The 23,671-nt window shown below is 38.3% G+C and overlaps 1 protein-coding gene across 3 annotated transcripts in view; it reads right to left on the bottom strand.

The window, feature by feature from the left end:
- The window catches only part of CTNNA2 (catenin alpha 2), a gene marked incomplete at its 5' end in the record, with an annotated part of 444,577 nt that overhangs the window by 94,476 nt on the left and 326,430 nt on the right, over window positions 1–23,671 (bottom strand). For all 3 annotated transcript variants that reach the window (XM_079307292.1, XM_079307294.1, XM_079307293.1), the window contains one exon: window positions 12,598–12,678. In XM_079307292.1, the coding sequence (XP_079163418.1) occupies window positions 12,598–12,678 (81 nt within the window). The remainder of the gene's footprint in view (window positions 1–12,597; window positions 12,679–23,671) is intronic.

Raw genomic sequence — 23,671 nt, 5'->3', positions numbered from 1 at the left:
ACAGTTTGGAAGCTGGTGTGTGTTTGCTACCACCTATTACATTTCCATCTTGTACTCTTTATTTTTTTCTCTCATCAATCTGCTGCTATCTACTTGCTGACTCTTACTTTATTCTTACATTAAAAGCTCTTTCAGGCCAGACTTTGGGTGTATTTGCACAGCATCTCACACAATGAGACCTCAATTCAAGAATAGTTTTCATAGGCACCATCTCAATAGAAACACTAATATTGCTGCAAGTACATCTAAAAATTGCAAGAAAATAAAGAAAAAATATGATGAGATGCTTAGTGTCAGATAATACTGCAGCAGCACAGCACCTTGCATTCTATGGTTGATAGATTTCCAGTCAGTATTTATTAAAAAAAATAACTTAACTTTCAGACACATGGTGGGATTCTTGGGGTTGCTCTGTGCAGGACAACCTGGAGTTGGACTCAATGATCCTTCTGGGTCCCTTCCAACTCAGGATATTCTATGATTCCCTATTAAATCAATAGTTTCACCTATAGCCAGCAATAAGGGAGAAATAGTGCCAGAGAAGGTGCATCATAAATTTGCATAATTCTTCTCTGTAGACATCCATTTCCCAGGGCTTGCTGGCAAACTCCAAGTCAGATACCTCATTTGTGTACCCACTGTTGGATTTTGATGGCCATTGTACCCAAAAAAGGCCAAAAGGCAGCATTTCCAAAAGAACACACAAAGCTTTTAAAAATTCCATGTGGTTTCCAGCTCATTCTCAGTGAAAGATCCTTTAAAAATTCCACTTGCTCAAGTTCAGTGTGTGCCAGTGAAAACCTACTGTCCACTGCACTAAAAAAAACCTTACTTTAAATGCTGAATGAGCACTGACACTTTTCTTTTTGTATCCTGCCATAAGGAGGGATCTGTTCCAAAGGCTTGTATTTATTCAGTGAACAAGCAATTCAATTTTTAATCTAAGGTAATGTGATGTTATAGATTGGGTTGTAACAATAGGCCCCATGGAATTGTAACAGCAGTCTCAGGACGTTCAAGTAAGCAGCTTATTTTCATCAGTGTTAAATATCTTCAGCCCACAACCACATACCAGAAATCAATAAAAAGGACAGCAAGAGCATCAGCTAACCAGCAATTTGGGGTTTACCATAGTAAATATACAGTAGATCTCTTTCTGAATCAAAATGAATGAATAAAATGGATATTTAGTTTCTTATGGTAACTGTGTGCTGTCCTCTGAGGTTTGTAATTGCAGCAGCTGAAAAAAATCTGAATTCTGACTGCCACAGGTTTAATAAATACAAAATTAATACGTTCTATTTTTCTTCTGCTGTGTTAATCATAGATGTCAGTAAAATATTTCTGGCCCCTCTTGTAAAGAGGCATTATAATTTCTTCAGGAATTTGTTATCTGAGTTTTAGGATGCCCTTGCATTGAAGTTGAAAGGCAGAGTTAAAGGGTTTTATGTACACAGGAGACCACAAATTTTGCCATCGTTCACCACAAGCTGTAAAGAACGACTTGACAAAATCATTAGTTAAATGTGACAGCAGCACGAAGGCAAGACATCCATCCAAAGCTCAAATGGATACATGACAAGGTAATATTAATGGCACAAGACAAGACATTTAAAAATCCTGGCTCACCATTACCAGTCTATTTGATCCAATTAGGGCTATTCATCAAAGTAAATAACTACTGGAAAAGCAATCTTGTGTGCTCCTGGGCACACTGCAACAAAGTCCAGCCTAGGTGGTGGCTTGTGTACCCAGATTTCAGTTTCATCCAGGTAATGTCAGTTCTGAAGAGAATGGGAGGAGAAGGCTGTGACTTGAATTTGAATGGTCATAAAGCAAACAGCAAAAGCCTGTCGTGTTTAATTCCAAAACCAGCACCAGAGCTTTGCTCACACACCTGCATTAACAAATGCCTTTGCAATGCTTTAATTTGTGCTGTGTTCTGATGTAAATATTATGACACACACTATTACTCATAAGACAACGTTTTAGGATTTCCCCCCCACCCTGGATTTCTAATTTAGATATTAATTCAAAGCACAAATTCCACCACATGCAACTTCATTTATTAGAGAAGGAAGCACCTTAAATTGAAGTTTTGCTTAATTCATTTTGTCAGGGAGAAAACTTCATTAGTGTACATTAATAAATTTGCCAGACCAACAAAAAAATATGGAAGGAAAACATCAAGACCTGCAAATATTTTTGAAAGCATGAATGGTGCACAGGAAGATTTTATATCTTCCCAGTTCAGTCAATTTCATCCATTTATGGTGCACAGTCAAGTTGCTGTTTTTGATAGCATCATGCTCTACTGTTCTAAGCACTATTTAGGGCTTTTTATCATAGTCAGTTCACAGCCATAACTGAGCTCAAAGAGGTTAAATGCCCCCCAAAAATGATGTTTTCCATGGCTATATAACAGCTTTAGAACCAAAATGTCTCAGTGCTACTTACAGTTTAGTAGAGAATTAAATGTCTAATCCTGCCACTGGAAGGTAAAGCCACAGCAGGAGATTAATGACTCCAACAGATTGTTAAACTTTATAAAGCCTGGCAGTACAGAGCTGCCTGTAACAAAAGTCTACCAAGGAGCACCTTATTCACCATTTTCTATTTAATGTGTGTTGCACCCCAGCTCCAGTTTGCACCTGCAGAGAGCTCCCAAACAGGCATTAATTCAACTGAAAGGGATGAAAATAAAGCCTTCTCCACTGAAGTTAAGGTGTGTCACCTCCAATATGCTGAGAAATTGAGTTCTGGAGAATAAGGCAGTGACCATTAGAAGCTGCTGCAGTAGGGTGCTAAAGAGAAAGTCTCAGTTCTGCAGAATGTGTCCATGAGGACATGACCAAAGAATGGTAACCTGGGGGAAGGGACAGCAACACCACCAGCTGTGTCTTGGCAGATTAAACAGCATAAAAAACTAATATATAGAACATGTATCACACTTGGACAGGTAAACTACAATTATGTGGAATATGTTAACATAAAAAAAATATATAAATTTTGAGCCAAAGATAAATAGGGAATAAATGCTGTTACAAAGACAGGTAATACTTATTAGAACTACTAAATGGATCTTAAAGATCATCCAGTTCCAACCCCTTGCAATGGTAGGGACACTTTCCACTGTCCCAAGTTGTTCCAAGCCCCATCCTGCCTGGTCTTGGACACTTCCAGGGATCCAGGGGCAGCCACAGCTTCTCTGGGCATCCTGTGCCAGGGCTCAGCACCCTCACAGGGGACAATTTATTCTTAAAATCTCATCTAAACCTGCTCTTTTTTAGCTTCAACTTTTTAATATATTTTTCCTTATGCGAGCTTTCCTCTCTCTGTGGAGAAGCTGCCATAATCAGGAAAAGATTTGGGGTGAATTTACTAAAAGAAAGTAAATTGAAGTGATAATTTTTAACCAAAAATTTGAACAAGTATAAGAAACACACACAAAAACATTCCTCCTAGTCAGAGGCCACTACAAAGGATTCCCCAAAATGGTTCATGGCCCAAAGCATGGAAGAACCCAGTTACTAATTGCTAAGACACTTAATCCCCATTGATTTAAATATGTTTATTTTTTTTTTGTTTGCTGGGGGTTTTTTTGAGGACCTAAGGTGGGTGGTTTATCAATTTTCATGACAGAAAATTTTTATATCTCCCTTTCAAAAAAAAAAAAAAAGCATTGTTCAGAAAGAGAAAGCCTCAGGCTTGCTAGCAATATTAGTGCAGTTACATAAAAACAGAGAAAAAATTATATTTTGGGGGGAATGATAACCACATACTCCTCAAATATGTGAGGATTATCAGGGTATGAACTCTGTCTTTCATGTCTGGATAGAACAATAAAGACCCAACTCTGATGGCAGTGCTGGGATTCTATTAAATATTTATTACTTCTAAAAATAAAGGATTATACAGGGGTTTAACAGGTAGAGGACAGTACAGAGATTCCTATCAAAAATGTGGGAAAACCAGAAATACAGATAGGAAATGAGCAGGCAGTGAAAAGCATTAGGGAAGTTAAAATAACCCAGAAGTGAAAAGACAGTGATTAACTTCTGCATTCTGTATGACCTGAGAGGGTAGAATTGTGATAAAGTGAATGTGGGAGGATGAAATTTCAGAACAGGAAATTACATGTAGGAACAAAGAAGGGAAAAACTATAGGTTATCCTAGCAGAGATAAAAAAAAAGGGATCAGACTTTGAAAAATAACCTTGTGAAAACTGAAGAGGACTGTAAAGTGTAGAAAATGTCACCAAAACTGCAGACCTAAAGGGTCTGATGTAGAAGAGGTGAGACAAAGAGAAGGTAATGAGGAAGAATAGAAATAATGGCTTAAAAATCCAAAGATGAAACTAAAAATTACAACCTATTGTGTAGCTTCATACAGTGTCTCAGGCCTTGCAGAAATGACACTTGGATCAAGTAGAGTGGCTTTGGAGTTTTATGGAGTTTTTTTTAATCAAATACAGTAAATAAATAAATAAAATGCTGAAAAACCTGGTTTGAGGAGATGAAGCAGATATTTGGTCAAGATGGGAAGGAAATTTTCTACAAAAACTCCTCATGAAGTTATGATCACTATGAGCAGTTGGATCCAATAAGCCTGACAGGTCTAATGCAATAAATGTCACACTTGCAGTGCCACCTAAGCCAGCCACATGAACAGCCTGGCATGGTAAATAAGACCCAGAGACTGAGCCCAGTGGAAGCTGCTGACAGACCTGCCTGTTGAAGTGCCAGACAATGGATGAAACAAGATTAAAAATTGATTCTGTGCTGAGAAAATGGATTTCTCATCATCCTGTCCAAGAGTCACTGGAAGTCACCAGTGGATCCTGCCCCATGGACAGATGATTGGTATCTGATACTATCAATTTTCATTCATGCTTATCAGTCTGGGCTTTGTTCTTGGGTTTCTTTTGTTGGAGGTTTTGTTGTCTTCTCCTTTGCAGTAATTTTTACACAGTAAAAATTAGAAACAAAACCTTTTGTATCTGGTTGCTTAATTACAAGTAGAACATAACATTAAAGATATTTCATAACACTTAGAAATAGAGTTAGTGAACAAAATTAATGTCAATTAAGAAACTAATGTAATGTTGAAATCCCATTTGGCAATTAAACTCTATGTACTTTGCCTTTGCTCATAAAGCCATTAGGAAGCTGGAATTAAAGAAGACTTTAGAAAAGGATTATGTTTTCCTCCACATTTTTAGTGCTCCCTACCTCATGCTACTGCATTATTGATAATGAGCACCAACATTTGAAGTTGTTATTATGAATCCAAACTTCTCTAAGTTCCTTTATCTGGTGTGACTATAAGACATTCTTGAGATGACACTACAGAACAGTGAAAGTTTCTTTATGTAAAACTATGATCAACAGAGATATCTTGAAATACATTTCTGGTGGGTTTTTTACACACTTCCAGTGAGCTTCTCCCACATTTACAGTGTCTTTTATCAAAAAGATTTTAAAAAACCTCCATACTTACTCCTCTGCAGTGATTATAGAGTAGACATCTTCTGAACACAAAGATTTTTTGAAACACCTGAGGTTTTATGAGGGCTCATTATCTGAAGAATAATACACAAACTATGTGCAGTAATCTCTTCCAATGCAATGGAGCTGTTGCCTCCTAATTCTTCTCAAGGCATTATGAAAGGCAACCCTCTGCTCTTGACTCCAGTTAAAAAAAAAAACAATAACATCAAGTCCCTATTTCAAAAAGAAAAAGTAGCCATGGTTACTACACTGTGGCTTTTACCAGGAAAAAAAAAAAATCGATCATGAGTATTATGTTTCAGATCAAAATTTCCTTTGTTTGATGAAAATGTTACACATTTCAGCTGCAGCTTTACCCCAAACTACCTGATATGGGCATAGTTTCCTGAAATATGGCACCATATGTGCATCAGTAAACATTATGTGTAGAGTAAATTAAACCAAGGCTTATAATTAGGCAGTAAGGAAATTACTGCAGACCTGAAAGAGTAAATCAGCAGTATTAAAGCACTCTCCATTTCCTCTGGAGCACTTCAGAGCACCATAAAAACCTCAATGTCACAGTGATAAACACCTAGAAGTGCATTTTGAGGGAAACAAAGACGTTTGTGTTCAAAGAAGTTCAAATCAAAATCCTTATTGATTGCAATCCTAATAACAGTGCATTTTCCCTAATTCTTTAGATCAGATTTTTGAAAATTTTACCAGAAGTCCTTTCCTGAAGTAAATTCACCAGTTATTTTACCAAATGGGAGCAGACAAAAAATGGAAGTATTGATCAGCATCAGGGGCTCATTGACTCTTTCAGATCACATTGGTGACATTGAGAATGTCCCAAATCCTGGGGCCATAAATTCAGGGGGAGCTGGAAGAGCAGAGCACTCCATCAAGTGCAGCATTGCTATCTCTGCCTTCTAATCCAGGAGCACACCAGACTCTGGCCTAACACCTTTGTACAGGCTGCAAAACCTAGAAAACAACTACAAATCTAGAAAATAACTATACACAAATACAGTGCACTCATATTAAATGAATACAAAGTATGCACATGTAGCTCTGGCACAGAAATAAATCTGTATTAGCATTTTATAGAGTGCTTTTGGGAAGCCAGCTTTCAGATTTCCATATTCAAGAGCACAGGAGTCACTGCAGGTGAAAATCAAACCTATTAAGCAACAAGGAAAAGGTGCTGAGTTTCTCACAAGCAGGAGCTGATGCCACAGGTGGCCTTAGGTTCAAAGGGATTTAGATTCATTTGTGACTGGCTCCCTTTAAAAAATGCCAGCATTTTTTCAAGATGTATTTTCATGCAATAGAATGGAACAATCAGCAATAACACTGCACTTCCCCTTGGAAACAGCCAAAAATTCCTCTTTGGTAATACAGTACAGATTCCTGTGGATCTGTTTCAGTGTGACCTTGCTTCAACTCTGCCTTTGCAAAATAAATCTTAATAAACATTCCTGCAAGACTAAATTCTGAAGTTACAACCTCCTTGGGAATTCTGCTACTGCTTCACACTTGCATTAAATTCTGCATCTTCAAAACATTACAAACTCTCACAGTATTAGGTGAGCTTGGGAAGGTCTGTGACCCCTTTGTGCTCTGTTTTCTTATCCTATTTAAATTATACAGATCTTGAATTTTAAAAAATTGCGTTATAATCCTTTATAAGGTTATAAAGATTGCTACACTATTGACTGGTTCTAGTGGGTAGTTGGAAAGTCAAAGGACTCCTCACACAAACCTACTTGTTCATGACTCTCCCTGTACAAACACAAAACACATCCTTGAAACCCCCAGTCACCCTCCAGAGATGAACTCTCCAGAGACTGAAGGAAAAGCACTTCTTTATGTCACCACCCTCACCTGATTTCTGTAACATCAGCTGGGGTGAGTTTTCAGAGTTTTCTCTTTCCTTTTCCCCCTGCCCCTTTAGTGTAAATTTTTATTTCTGTGTGTGTTCTCTTCATTGTCTTTGGGAAACTGAAAGGAACTTGTTATTTAATGTATATTAAGTTAGATTAGAAGGGTTCACTGTTTTCCACTGAAGATTTTGTTTTGCCTTCTGAGCCCTTATGCTTCCCTTGGGCTTCTATCTTAATATAGAGATGCTGTGTTGTACCTAATGCTGGTATAACACAGAAAACCTCAGATGAGGCAGCTTCACTTTCAGCAGCAACTTGATTTTCTGAGTTTCAGATTATTCTTCTAGAACTGGACTGTAAGTCTAGCTTGTCCTCACAGAGCATAGTAAAGAGAGGATAAAAAGTCAGTTAATCATGATTTAAAGCACCAAGATTTAATTTCTAGGTGCTGCTGGCCCTCCCTAGAGCATTTGCAAGTCATCTGGTCTGGGTGTGAAACAGCAGCTTTGCTGCAATAAGATGACTATAAGATTTCCTCTTTTGGAGGAGGTCCTGTGTTTTCTTCAAAGCATTTATTTTGTAAAGAAACAACCTGTGCATATCCTTGAGTAGAGAGATTCAAGCTCACAGACTGGAAACATTATACAAGTGTCTATCCATAATATAATTGCCATTGTATGGGTTAGCTGTGATAAAATCTGTTCCAACAGAACACATTCTTTCAGTTTTAGGTGTCCCATCAGTCTAATTCCATGAGTTAATATTCATACTTTTTTATTCTGAGAGTCCTTTTAGAGTCTACACCAATTTTTGGCAGGCTTCAAAGTGCTAGAGTTTGTGGTGTTTTTGCCCTAAATAGAATTCATAAACAGCAATACAACTTAATCTATGTGGAAGTGAGTGACATAAAGAGCAAATGGAGACACACTGCTGGGCTGAAAGAGATGATAAATAAACCTAGAGAACATGCTGAATCCTGGGATCTAGTTCAAATTGGTGCAACCATATTAAACAAAGGACAGGAAATTGCAAGTCCTTTCAGAGACCTATGAAGTTGATAACAAACTGAGTAGGATCAAGACATTGTCCCCAAAGTCTTTATTTTACCAAATTTGCATGAATAAATTACAGGAGGTATTTGTCTCATCCAACTTTAAGATTTTGCAAGCTTGACTTGCAGCCTAACACAGCTACTAAAACAGTATTATCAAGGATTTAATGATCATTGTGGGTGCTTTCCAACACAGGGTATTCTGTTACTAAAAGATAATAGAATAATTGTAAATTGAAGGGAGGGATGTTAGAGAATATGGCTGATGAAAGGCTGATGAAAATCATGCCCAGAGTCCACCAAATGTCTCACAAAGGAATTTGCAAGAGCCCATCTTAGCACAGGGGAATGTAAATGACTGATCAAATATACATAAGGGTCATGTGAAAGGATGTACTTACTGCATGATACATAAAGAATTGATTACAGGTATAAAAAGGGCAAATATGACCTGGATTTTTTTTTTCTTTCTTTTTGATTTGGTTTCTGCAGAGTGTGTGCCTGGTAGGAAGACACCACAGCATGGTCACTGTTAATATTAGCTCATTCCTAAAAGGCCAAACCTGGTCCTGAGTGTGTCTCCATTCCTAAGACACTAAAAAGAAGCAATCAGCATCCTAACCCATCAGAAAGAGGGAAAACTCATCCAAACCAACACAGAAATCTTGGAAAAACCTATCTTACAGCTTTCAGCCTACAAAGAGTTCTGATTAAATCAAGAACAAGGACAAACCCCAGATACACCTGCAAGCTGTTTGTGGGAAATCATATATGAAAACAAGCTCCATGCCACTGTGGAAATCACAGAAAGAGTTTATTTATGAATAGTAACCTGCTCTGGTTATACAAAACCAATGTTACTGCAGCAGTAGATGGCAGAGAACAGAAGCAGACTCTGGGATTTACCTTCTGGACTGGTTTTCTGAGGGAATGATGCTCATCACAGTAAAGCTGCCCTCTCTTTTTCAAACACAAAATTATCAGTTGGCCAATTTTAAAACCATCTGACAGAGAGAAAAGGTCTTAAGGATGGTGAATAGCTGGAGTCTGATGGAAAATTGTCTGGGTGGGAGAAGAGTGACCCAAATCAGTGTCCTGTGGAGGGAAATTTGTTGTGTGAAGTCAAAAGCTGCCTGGCCAGAGCACCCACACAGGCACCAGCTGAGCAGGCACCAAAACCAGCCCATCTCTGCATTTCACCTGCAGTAACAAATGAGCCTCAGATGATGAGGAATGAGCAGGGAGAATGATGGAAGGGAAAATTAGAGGAAACATGAGAATCAAAGACCAGAGATTATTGCTGTAGAAAGCCCTAAACACACAGTACAATGCTATAGAAAGTAAAATTTCATTCATTCAGGTGTTCAAAATTTTGTTTTTCAGCCCCGTTAGATTTTAGGAAGGAATTGTTTGCTGTGAGGGAGAAGCTGTGGCTGCCCCTGGATCCCTGGGAGTGTCCAAGGCCAGGCTGGATGGGGCTTGGAGTGACCTGGGACAGTGGAAGGTGTCCCTGCCTTGGCAGAGTGTTGTTTAGGGATGGGTATCAGGGTCCCTTCCAACCCAAACCACTCTGTGATTCCATGAAAACCCAGTAAGGAATGGCAGCAGTAAGCCATGGGCTGTGAGTGTGTCTGCTTCCAACAACCTGCTCAGTCTGACTTTGATGTTCTTACTGGCAGTTTATAGTAAGACACATAATTAGATCTTCATAATGGTTTTCCAATTCCCAGGAGAATTTAAATGATGAGTTTGAAAGATGTAATTCCATCAGAATAAGAAATATTGAAGTGACTGTGAATTGTGAGGTGGAATTTCAGCACTGTGTATTCCATCCCCAATCATTTCCCATGTCTGCATGTTATCCAGATAATGAAATCAAATCAAATCTCTGCACTAAAGAGCTAAGTGACCTGGGGAGAAAATGAAAAATCAGTCTTAGATGGGTGATTACTGAACACTTGCAAGGGAACTTGACTACCAACTGGAAGAAAAAAAAAAAAAAGTCTATATCTATATTTATATTTTTCATCACCAAAACCTCTGTTGTAGGATATCTAGTTTTATGGTGTTAAAATTTAAATTCCAAAGTCTGAAAAGCAAGCTTTAAAAGGGATTCATTAAAAACAAAAGGCATGATGATATTCAAAGTTGGTTGTTTCTCCAATGATTTTGCTCAGAATAGAAAGACTGAAGTAGTGGGACTGTAGTCTCCACTGCAGCTCATTTTCTCTGAATCTCCAGTCCTCTCCTTAAACCAAGCCCTCAGTGACACCCTCACATTCTGGAATTTAGCAGAGAGTGCACAGGCAGGTCTGGGCAGCCCCACACAGGTACACTGCTGATTATATTCATGTGATGAAGCAGAACATTGATTATGATTCTAAAGGATCAGGATTTACAGTCAGAATGCTCATTGTTGAAAGCAGACTCCATCTTGCTCTATGTTTGTGCAAAACCCAGCACAATTATGATTTAATCTTGATTAATTTACTAGCAACTGCCACAATTTAATAAACATTATACCTACATGATTAACTTCCATAAATATCAGGAACTGCATTAAAAGCTTCACCTCCAAGCAGGAAAATACAATATCTGTGCTTCACTTTACCCCCATCCAGAGTTCCAACCTCTGAGGCTGAACATTCCACAGGGGTGAACACACATGAGAAGCACACAGCTTATTAAGAAAGGTGCCATTTTTATATCACGTTTCAGAGTAAATTTGGCTTTAGGGATGAGTAATTCAGGCAACTGCTGAGAGCCTCACACAGAACTAACTCATGTGTTAGTCTGCTATTCCTTGAAGCAGTGAGAACAGAGGTGGGAGGCAACACATGGTCCCAGCTCCACTGCAGAGCTGAGGATCCCACAAATTTGGAGGTCAGAACTGCAGAGATCTTTCTTCTGTCATTAGCTGAGCAGCAGATGTGATGCCAGGCTTCAGACAGGAGACTCAGGGATTCATATTGTCTGAATGTCCACTGCAATGGGCTTGTTATTTGGCAGAACCAGCTCTGAGAATGATCTTCAAACATGTGTGCTAAAGGTTAGGAAGAGCTGAAATGAGCTGAGTTTTAGTTGACTTCAAAATGCGTACAGGGGCCACTCTTTCTGAAACTATGGTGCTGCAAATAGGTACCTGAAGGTACATTTAAATCTTCACTTGGTTTGGCAGTTTTCTGGATTTGGGATCATTTTCAGAGGCCAGATAGAATTATTATTATTATTATTAGTAGTAGTAGTAGTGGTAATAGTACTTAATTTTACAGAAAATGCAGAATTGGGATAATTTCAAAGGCAGAAAAAAGAGGTTAAAAGAGGGAATCTATCCTGTCTTAACCTGAAGGTGCAAAGAGGAATCTAAAGACTTCTCCCTTTCGGTTGCCAATCTCCTTTCACTTCTTTTCCAACTCCAGCTTTTTGAATTAACCTTTCTTTCTTATCACAAAACACTATGATAGATGTAATAGAAGAAAGCCAGAATTTATGGTTTAAACTAGGATTTGCAGTTATTCATAAAATCATAGGGTGTTTTGGGTTAGAAAGGGCCTTTAAAGGTCATCTGGTTCACTTCCCTGTGCCCCTGTTTACAGGGATGGGGCATTCACTCTCTGGGAAAATTATTTATTACAACTTTCTGTATCTTCACAAGATCTTTATTTCATAGATTACCTTGGAAGTCCTCTTTGAACATATTCTACTCTCATAATTTTTCTTTTTCATATTCTACTCATCTTTCCAGTTACTCCAGTGAGAGTATTCAATAAAACACAAATAAGCACATATGCCAGTGTTTTTATGACTGGGGTTTTTGGGCTGCCAAGGCAGGGAAGGTCTGGACAATCTGCCTCCTCCCCTCCCACATGGAAAGACCATTGGGGGTTACACTTGGAATGCATTTCTTTCTCTCTCTCTCTCTCTCTTTTTTTTTTTTTTTTTTTTTTTTTTTTTTTTTTTTTTTTTTTTTTTTTTTTTTTTTTTTTTTTCTTTTCTTTTCTGTCTCAGGAAATGCTGCTACTTTGCTTAATGTCATGTGCAATGTGGAGCCATATATTTGGATGGACACCAATTCTTTATACCTTCACATGTGGTGAAATTAGTCTGAAGTTGGAAAGCCATGGTTTCCTTGGAAAATCAAGAAGCATTATCAAAAGCACTGCTCACCTGTCTCCGAAGGTCTCGTGTTTTCTTGGTCATCTTGTCAATGGCAATGTTGAGTGGGTCACCCTTCTCCTTCCTTCCAGTCTGTTAAAAACCCAAAAATTTTAGAGTTAGAGAAAATTATCCAGGTAATATAAACTTTGAAAAAAAAAAAAACCCAGTAATTCATCAAAGGAAATTTTTGCAGCTTTTTTGTTTGCTACCACCAAGTTGTTATTTCCAAAGTAATGTCTTTAACGTGTTTATGTGCAGGAGGCACAGGAGATTATTTTAAAACAATCCTAAAGTGATAAGAACAAAGATTAAGGTGACTCACTGGAGAGTTCAGAACTTTTCCACCAATAAATTATGTGCATATATTATAGCTAATACTCCAAAAAATCTGGCAAGACCTTTCACTATAAAATGAATATTAAGGGTTTCTAATCTCCATCCTGCCAAGCACTGGGAATGTTAAACATGATAATAAGCAGCAACACAGCTTGAGGACAGAAAAAAAATGGTCCCTGTGCCTGTAACAGGAATCATATTGGCAGACATTAGGTTCAGTGTAAAGAAGAATTCCACTTAAAACACTTTACTGCAGGAAGTCTCAAAGCAAAACTCCTCATGAAGATTAAAAGGGAGGAAAAAAAGCCTTTTGTGGCTCCTAACCAATGGGGGAAAAATATGGTTTTTAGGTTCAATGGCACAAAAAGCATTAAGTGACTTTGTTAGCTGTATTACCTTTCTCTTAAGAGAAAACTACTTCTCTAAAGATTTGTCACATCTCTTGCACATTGAACTCTGTTTGAAAGCTTTTCATCAAGAATCAAAATGATCCTCCATTCTTTCTGGCAGTCCTCTTTCCTTCCCAAGGCTGTTTTCAAATGCTTCTATTTAGAATTGTTCCTTGCATATGATTAAGGGCGATTTTCTCTCTCCAGCTGAGCCTAATAGCACACATTTCTGGGAGCTATTGAGAACTCACTTTTGGGGTGGGATGGGGATTAAAGACACCCTTTCAATGATATCCTCTCACATGTACAGCACAGTTATCAGCCCTACATTGGCAAGAGGCCTCTGTTTCAGTCTTTGCTTCAGGCATTCACTCCAGAGAATGCCTGCTTTCTGTTATTGCCTCTAATTCCAATTATGACACGAGGCCAAAGCTTTTATGATCATTTAGAAATCTGTCAAACCCATCCCCTTTTTTATCTAAAAATTGAAACATAACAACATCAAGTGCCACCAGAATTTAATACAAAACATAAATTTACCTCTTAGCTTTCTAAAAAGGATCCATTACAAATTCTGGTGTTAATCACACAAATTAATACCAGAAAACAGAGAGAGAAAGCATTTGCTATCACACAAGAGGAGGCATCTGTGCCTCCTGATATTTTTATCTCACTTTTCTTGTGTTCATCTTTTGACTGAGTTCTTCTGGTCTCCAGCTCTTTAGCCTGAGCAATGTCAGCACAGGCTTTTGGTTTTAGATGTCCCAAATTCAATCCCTGGTATTTTGTTAAAGACAGCAGCTGCCATATGTGCACACAATCAAGCCTGGTTTTCAAGCTGAAATTTCACAATAAAGCAGAGGCAGGAAAGTTTGGTTCAGGAAACCTCTCCTGACTGTTGGAATGGTACAGCAGGGACTGCCAGATGAACCAGCCTCAGCCAGGCTCTAGTTTGTTACACTACAGAGTTATATTCTAAGAAAACCTAGAAAAAAAGAAAATTACTCCAGCTGTGCACTCTACAGTTGCTGAACCAAGTTTTCTTGGTGGCATTCATGTTCTGGGATGCTTTATTTTCCCAGCCAAATAATTCAATTTATCTAATATTCTTTAAATTCTTCTCTTCTTTCTCATTGTCTAAGCTTTAATGGACTGGCATTGAAAGATCCATAACCACAGAAGATATGAAAAAACTTTTTTTTTTTAAATTGAAGATTACCTTTGTTTGGCACTTTTTCTTTCCTTATTTTTAATATAATCAGGGAATAATTTGCTAAACAGGCCAAAATTTCTGTTAACTATTAACACAATGTGAATAATCAAAGAGCAAACACCAAGATATTTAAGACTACATAGGGATGGCATTTTACAGTTCTCAAATAAAACAAATAATTCACAATTCCTCTTCACTGATCTCATGCAGTGCAGATGTATTTTGTATTCACCACCAACATGGTGAGGTCAAGCAATTAATGCTTGGGACCCATTTAGGGGGTCAGAAAGTTGTCCTTGAGAAGGAACTTGGGAATCCTTCCAGGACAGTCAGCTATGGGATACAGTGACACTTAAAAAATTAAAAATTTGATAAACTGCACCATTTAGAGGAAAGGGCTCCTTGGGGAAAAAAAAAAAAAAAAAAAAAAAAAAATTAGAAATTTTGAGATTGACCTTGAAGTCTGTAATTTAGGTTCCTAATCTGTGTTTTGTATGTTTTATAGGTGGAAACCCTTGCTGAGAGCAGGCCCATGGGAGCCTAAACCCAGCACCCCTCCTAAGCCTTCCTTCAAATCTATCCAGTAACTTTTTGACTCTAGTTTTAAATGAAGTGTGTTTACATAAACAGTGGCCCTTAAGGTACATCCTGTTGTGAAACACAGAACAACTGGGAGCCCTTCTGTGACCCTTAGGCCACACAACACAAACTGTCAATATCCATCTGGCCAGTCCCTTGTCCCTCCAGATCAGAGCAAAGCCTGTTCCACACTGCTGTGTGCAATTGCTCAAATTGTGCCTCCATGCTGCCTGAAATGCTAAATGGGATGTGCTGGAAAACTGAACCAAAACATGAGATCCAACTGAGCTCTCTCAATGGCAGCATTTTGTTAACTCACACAAATACAGCTCAAGTCTCCCATTCTGCTCCATTTTTATTTATCCAGGAATTTTAAGTGTCCTTCACCTGTTACTTATAAAATGGCTACTGCCTTTTAGTCTGTATGCAAACCCTCTTCTTCACTGGATGATTTCAAAGAAATTTGTTTAGTAAATCACATTATTGAAAAATAACTAGTGGCATGTGATGCTACATAGCTGCAGGCAGGTCTGTCAAACACCATCTGCTCTGTGCTGAAAATACAAGTTTATTGAAGTTTATTTATTTAAGTCCTTAAATACTCTTATTTTATTGTTACTCTGTGATAAATTTTTGGCCTTCATTCTTAGAAGGGATAGAAAGGAATTTATTATTTTCCTGAAAAAATGAAAAAGCTTGGTATTGAGCCGTTTGCCATTTCTCTGTCAATCTTTCTTTGCAAAGGGAAGAAAGAAACTTTGGGATGAAAAGGAAGTAAAAATTGCTGCTGGCATTGGGTTAAAAGGAGAAGGAGGAGAAATGCACAGAATTCCTTGAATGCCAAAATATCCACATTCAAGTTCCTATGGACAGAATTAAATCTATTCATGGCGTAATGAGAACTTTGCAACACGAGAATATATTAATCAAATCTCTGATTTCTTGTGACCATTAACAGCATTTACATACTGCCTGTACTCGAGATATTTTCAACTCATTTTCTCAGTCTGAGTTGCTTCCATTCTCATTTCCTTAGAGCTTTCCCCTGCTCATCTGATTTATTCCCAGTTCAGCACGTGTCAATTCCCACAGCTCTGGCCAGGGGCTGTGCTGGCTGCAGACTGCCCCAGCTCAGCAGGGGCTCTTCAAATTGCATTTCTACCCCAAGGTTGCAGCTCCTGGGTCACTCAAGGTCAGATCCAGCTCCCTGAATATAATACTCAAGTGTTTTTAAGCCTGATTTGCCACCTGACATGAGGAGTTGTGTAGTTTCTCAACACATCCATGCCTGGTAAGTGGAAGAAATCAAGGTACTGACTGTTCTACGACTCCAGAAAATTCCTACAGTCTCAACCAGTGTCAGCATTACCTGAACAATAAAGACAGAACACAGACATTTATATTAAACAGTCTGAAAAGCCTTAGATGTAAAACTGCATGGTATTAAGGCTAGAACTAAGGGAACCTCACCTTCATTTGGTTAGGAAATGGAATAAAGTAAGAAAAAATGTACTTAAGGATGGTGAGAAATTCCAGCATCTGCTGAATGCTAGAAAGATCTCTGCTAAGGTATAGCACTGGATTTCCTTTTTACAAAGACCTTTTCCTCTCCTTCCTTTTTATCCTTTTTACATTTTAAACTGTTAGAATAAAATATTAAACTCCCAAAACATGTATCACAACTATTAAGGACATTTACATCCTACAGTTTGCTCATTACAGAACTCTCATGATCAGCATGAGGTACTTAACAGAACATTTTTCTAACCCTAGAGAATATCACAGAACCAAGACAAGGACAGTCAGCCCAGAGACTTGGTGCATTTTAGATGAGATATGGTCAACCTTGGAAGAAGATGCTCCAGACTGAACTCTGTTGCTGTTTTTTAATAATTCCAGATACTGCTAATGAGGAAATCACAAAGCTCAAATTTCAGCACATGAAACAGATGAAATTACTACTACCAAAATTGTTATTGTAATGAATATCTTTGCATTGAAAAGTTAGGATCACTTAGTATGAGAAGCAAAGCCAGTGCTTTGAACATGTTTTTATAAAAAAACTTCAGCTGAACAAGGCTGACAATGGCAACCTGTAAAAGAAGGGGATGGAGTGCCAAGAAATACACAAAAAGTGGGGCAACTGCAAACCTACAAAATAATGTCACAGACAAAACCCCAACGTGCATCAACTAAAGGAGTGATTTTTAGAAAGCACAATCTTACTTTAAATTTGCAATTTAGAAGCTCAAGGTTTCAGTTAAACAGTAACAATATCAATAACAATAATCCATGTAAGATGTTTTGGAATCATCATTCCTCTTTTTTCTCTGCTGTTTCAGATGTAAGCCAAAGTATCTGTGAGAGCTCAATCTTCTAAAACATCAAGTGTTGCATGTCCAAGACACCCTCACTACTGTTTCAAGTAATTTAGCCTCCAGGAGACAGCTGGAAAGATTATCTATTGATCCAAAAGCTACCAAACACTGATCTATTTTTATATTTTCATCATCCCCTAGGTAGAAGGCTCCATTATTTACAGGTTATTCAGAACTTCAATATCACAATGTTTTATTAAGGTGTAAATTGCTGCTCAAAAATGTATCTGTCCTAATATTTTATTTTAAATGTTGAACATCACTCCTTTAAAACTATGCCAATGTTCAACAGCCCTTTTAAAAGTGATGGAGGGAAGCTTAGCACTAAAAAGAAAAACATTTTGAAGAACAGGCATAGGCTACATCAGTGTTTTTAAGGAGAAATCTAGGTTTAAATACATCAATACATAGTCCCCTTCTGACAGAAGACAATTCATTTTGGGTCAGGAAAAGGCTAAACAATATATTCTAGGAGAAGCAGGGACTAAATTTCAGTGGAAGTTGAAAATTCTAGCAATTTGCTAGGGAGATGGGTCAGGAAAACAAGTTTTACAAAATCTGTGTGGTTTCTCTAGAGATTAGCTGAAGATGACTTCTTAAAATAATAAGTTTAAGGAAAGAATGAATGTTAAGAAGTCTCTTGGGAGTGTGGTATGAATGTGAAGGACTGTTTTACTCAGTTCAGTGATTTTATTGTATTTTTACTCATATAAATTATTTTGGATTTAGAATTTATTCTAAGGAACTGCATTGGAGGTTCTGGAGTCATCCATTTTCCAGCTTCAATTTTGCTATAGAGAACCCTCCTGTGGAACTAAAATTTGTATGTTCCCATGTCCTCTTAAAAATTCATTCTTTTGGTCAGGATAAAAACAAACAAATACAATTTTGCACAAAGTGAGGGTAAAAAAGGTTGTGTAGTAAAGTCTTTAGTGTTTTGTTTAGGTGGTTGCAAAGGAGAAAGGCTGAGTCACTACAGAGAAAGAAGATAGAAATAATGGAATCTCAGACTGCTCAGGGTGGGAAGGGACATTAAAGCCCATCCAGTCCCACCCCTGCCATGGACAGGGACACCTTCCACTGTCCCAGGATATTCCAAACCCTGTCCAGCATGGCCTTGGGCACTGCCAGGGATCCAGGGGCAGCCACAGCTGTGCCAGGGCTCCCCACCCTCACAGGGAACAATTTCATCCCAAAATCTGATCTAAACCTGCTCTCTGTCAGTGTGAGGCCATTCCCCAACATCCTGTCACTGCATCACTTGTAAATATTCTCTCTCCCTGTTTCCTGCAGGTTCCCTTCAGGCACTGGAGGGTCACAGTGAGGTCACCCCAAAGTTTTCTCTTCTCCAGGTTGAACAATCCCAATTCTCTTGTCCTTTCCTCCCAGCAGAGCTGCTCCATCCCTCTGCTCATCCTTCTCTGGGCTCTGCAGCAGCTCCAGGTCCCTCCTGTGCTGGGGCAGCTCTGCAGGTGAGGTCTCACCTGAGCAGGGCACAGGGACAGAATTCCCATTTTCCTGCTGCCCACTCTGCTGTGCATGCAGAGAAATCCCCTCTTGGTCAGGATGTGGCTGCTTTGCATCAAAACACTGAATTCAGCCCCTTCCCTTCCACAGAAATGCTCAGTTCCAGAATGCCACTCACTAAATAATCTGCTCATAAATGTATGATACAGACAATAAGTTCTCCTTAAATAAAACAATTGCTCTCAGCAGTGTTTAATTACCCTGTGACCAGTGAGTTTATCTGGTTCCAGGGTAGCATGAATAATTACAGCTATGGAGAAAATTGGGGAAGCCACATCCTTGCAAGCTCAGATAGTAAATAAAGTCAATAAAATTAAAATGAACCATGAGCTGGACACAGTATCAGTACCTGAGGTGTGCAAATCTTATCCTTGGCCTGCATCCAAGCAAGTTTTATCAAGGTCTGTACATAATTAAAACTAAGTATGCAATAAAGAAATAATAAAAACTGTACCCATTAATGGTTGAAGATTCTCTTGTTATATTTTATGTATGTTTTTTTTATGCAGGCCACATCACCACAATATCTGAATGCCTTCAAGTGGTGAATTGGTGAATTAAGTGGCTTGTTTAATATCAGTCATGTGCAGTTTCTTCTTTTAACCTTTCCAAACTGGGAAAACTTGTATGCAGGGAAATATTTTATTTTGATTTGTGTCATTATTTTTCTTGCTTTGCATAACTCACTTTTTTAGCTACTTCTCTTTTGGCAAGAACCAGATATTTCCAGAAATGTCATCAGTGGCAGCAGTTGGATGTGAAACACCAGTTAGGATTAGGGTTTGATCATACTGGTTTCCAGGTGGCAGCTGCTATTATTGATCGATATTTACCCATAATCACATACTGGCATCTAAAAAAAAGAAAGAACTGGCTGAAGAATTCACATTTAGAATGATATTAGAGGCTGCATAAAATGGGAGAACTTTTTCACTCTTGAGAATGCAGGCAGCAACCTTCTGGGTTTGATGATTTTTTATTTTTAACTATTTTTTCATTTGTAGATTATATACTGAATAGTTCTGTATTTCTGTGTATTGTAAACAATACAATGTAAAGATTTCTGTGTATTGTCTTGTAAACAAGACTTTCCAGGATCACTGTGATGAGGACATATTCCTGCTTTTCTAGCTAATACCAAGACTGGATTTTACAGCATCCCGAGGCACTGAAAATTCAGAAAAAGCATCTGGTGGCACCTTCCTAAGTGACAAAACTTATGCAACTTCCAAAACTCATTGATTTTTATCACATACAACACATGCATTGTTTGGAGGGGGTTTTTTTGACAGGGGTAAAAGCCATGCAGCAATAAGAAATTCTTCCCCCTGGCAAGAATATCCTGCCATCATTTAAGAGGTATGTCATTTAATTAAATTCAGATTATAATGTAGCACACTGCCATTCCAGAAAGCAGTGATAGTGCTCAGGGTAGGACCATCCCATTCAATTTTACCATTCTGAAATACTGAATCAAATCTAGTTATTTTAGCTCCTTCTATATTCAATATATAGTGACAGGAGTTTTTCGAGCACCCATCTGTCTTGCATATTTATTTTAATACAGAATACTTATCATCACAGGGGATTGCTTCTCTCCATTGACAGTGGAGGGGAGCTTGAAGTACTTATGATTAATTCTTAAAAGAACACTGAGTTACATGAGATAAACTGCCTATTTAATAGCTGCAATGAGTGTCCAGCCCTCCTAAAGTTCAGGCTGGAGATTGTATCTTGGACAAATGTGTGATTTGCATGATTTTCTTCCAAAGAATCAAAAAATACATCATTATAAGGGTGTGTTTTTACAAGCTTCTGCACAAGACATTCCTGTCCTCCCAGGATGGGATATTTTGAAGTCCTGAAAAAACAAATTCACCTTCTTCCCACTGTCTAAAAAAACACACTTCCTAATTTAGAAACAGCTTTGAATTTTAACACTTTCAGGTCCTTCCCAAGCTGGCAGCCTGTCACAACTGGGGTCCCTCAGGGATCAATACTGGGCTCACCATTGTTTAATATTTTCAAACAGGCAAAAGAGAAGCAGGTAGGCTGGAAAGGGTCCAGAAATGGGCCAGGGGGATGATCCAAGCACTGGGAATGCCATGTGAGGAAAGGCTGAGGGAACTGGGTCATAAAAACACCATAACTGAATGAAGAGAACTGAAAAAACCCTCCAGTCCTATCTGTATTTCTCTAATCAGATAACAGACATATGGCAACATCACCCTAATTTGGAACTGAACTTTGCTGATAAGGAGGGGGAAACAAGGGAATGGAGCTGGAGGAGCCAAGACTAATAACCTGAGAGTTTTTCTGACCCTGCAGAGATCTGGGGCAGTGTGTGGAACATGATCTCTGACACTGACTGCAGGGGATGTTAGCATGCAAGCCTGCTCCTCATCCTCCTCCCTGTCCTGCTGTCCTTGGGATGATGCTTGTGAAGCTTCCCCTCCTTCCTTCCTGTTGGAGAGGTGGTTTTGTAACAATATCTATCAGAATTTTAATTGGCTGGAATATTTTTTGTAGTTAAAGAACATCTTTTCCCTTGCAATGCCTGCTCAGAGGACTCAAAGAGGAAAACATCAGGGTTTTCACAGAAGAAACTGCACATTTCTATTCAGAAGATGCTGGTATAGAAAATTGGTGCTGCTATGCTTAAATGCTTACAAAAAATAGAATTTTTGAAGAAAGAAATGTGAATGATGTAAACTCTTATAAAAACATCAGCCTCACTGAAGCCACACTAATTTACACCAGCTGAGAATCTCCCCACTCATCATTTAAGCAAAATCTTGCAGATGTTTCCATTTAGAAGGTCAGAAATGTTTACTCCAGAATTCAAAATTATTCTAATTTCTTTACAGACTTCTACTTGCAAAGGGTCCACTACAAACTCCTCATTTATCCACCAACAGCTTTGCAGCTGTAAATTGCAATCTGCTTTTAAATTGCTCCTGGATGCCTTCTCTTAATCTAAAACAATGAGAAAAAGGAGGTAGCACACATTTTTTTCTTTCCATTCAGGTATCAAAGCCCTTAGTGAAGGACTAGGTAAATAAAAACTGTCAAAATTTACCTACTTTTGAGCAGGTAAATTTGCAAGCTTTTGAGAAAAGTCTGTTCTATTATTTTAAGCATAATAATGTTCCTTAGTCATACATAGCTATTAACAAAGTCTTGTGTCATGCATTCTGTTAAAATTCTGTAGGTGAGAAAGTTGATGCAATACAGGCAACTAAAAAAGAGGAAGGGTAGAGGAGTACAGAATGTCTTCCAACATGAAATAAACAATACTTCATGCATCTAAACTCTGAAATATATTGAGTAAATCTTTGTTATGTCCCTGTCACAGATTAGTGGAAATACTTGTCAGAGCTCTTAGTGGAGGTGATATTGATGCCTGGTATTTCTGTCAGTTCTATGTTTTATTCACCACACAGCACCTGTAGCTCTTCTCTTCCTGGTTGATTTTAGACTAAGGAGTCATTAGGAGCATTAGGAGCCACAGGAATTAAATGCAGGACTTCTTGAGACAGATCAGCATTGCCTGAAAACATCCTTTCAGTATTCTCCAGGTCTCTCTCAGAGGAATAGGAGAACCACATAACATTATTTAAGAAAAAGACTTCATTTGCTAACAAAATTTGTCTGTTATGTTGTTTCCAGAGCATGGACCTTTATGCTTTTCATTCTTCCAGCTTATTTTTAACCAAATAAGCACCTCTGGCAAATGAAGTGACCACTAGAGGTTCATCAGAGCATTCACATTTAGAGGTATAAAATGAACATTTCTCATGAACATACTGAAGTTCCAACTCTGCTGTTCTCTTTAGGTTCAGAATTAATGCCCATGGCACAAACACAGGTATTATTCAGAATCCAACCTCCCCAAATGTTGCCTGTCTGTGCCCTGAAAGCACAGAACTGTTTTGGCTGCACTTACAGTGCTTTGACTAACAAATATCACTGAAAAATAGGATTTCAACTGGTTGGCTGCATCTGTCACTATGCATAGACCTCTGGATGAGATTGTATTGACTATTACATCTGCATTTCTTTCTTTTTAATTGCATTGTGCTTATATTCCTTGGGTGATCCATGAGGAAACAAGCCTTGTTTATGTCCAATCAAAAATCTGTTCATCAAGGCAGGCAGCTGAAAGTCAATGTCAACTCAATATTTCTACTTATAACAGAGGACTAAATGCTTTATCCAATTAATTGTTAGGTTTTTTTCCCTTTATCTTGCCAGTTTCTTCCAGATCACCCAAGGAGGTGTTTTCCTCTGTGCATTCTCTTTAGCAATCCATCTTCCTCTGAATGCTTAATTACAGTACACAGTGAGACAATAATTTACATAATTTTGGGTGATGTTTCTTGCATCCAGTGAAACCACTGCTGCTTTGCAGTGCTGGAGCCTACCTGGCACCTACTCTGCAGCTTCCACAACCACCTGTGGATGTGTCAGACTTTCTTTCCTCATCATGGTAATTAACCTTTAATTGTGTCCACATGCTCCTATGTAGGACATCACAACTGTGAGGCAACAGGGATAAAAAAAAAAAAAAAAACAAAAAACACAAAAACCCACTAAAAGGAATTTTTAAACTCCAACCAGACTTCCCAAATAATTCAAGTGCAAAGGACCAGCTCTGTTTT

Source organism: Erithacus rubecula (genome assembly GCF_903797595.1).
Source record: "Erithacus rubecula genome assembly, chromosome: 5".
NCBI classification, from domain to species: Eukaryota; Metazoa; Chordata; class Aves; order Passeriformes; family Muscicapidae; genus Erithacus; species Erithacus rubecula.
This window is presented reverse-complemented; position numbering and strand designations above follow the sequence as displayed.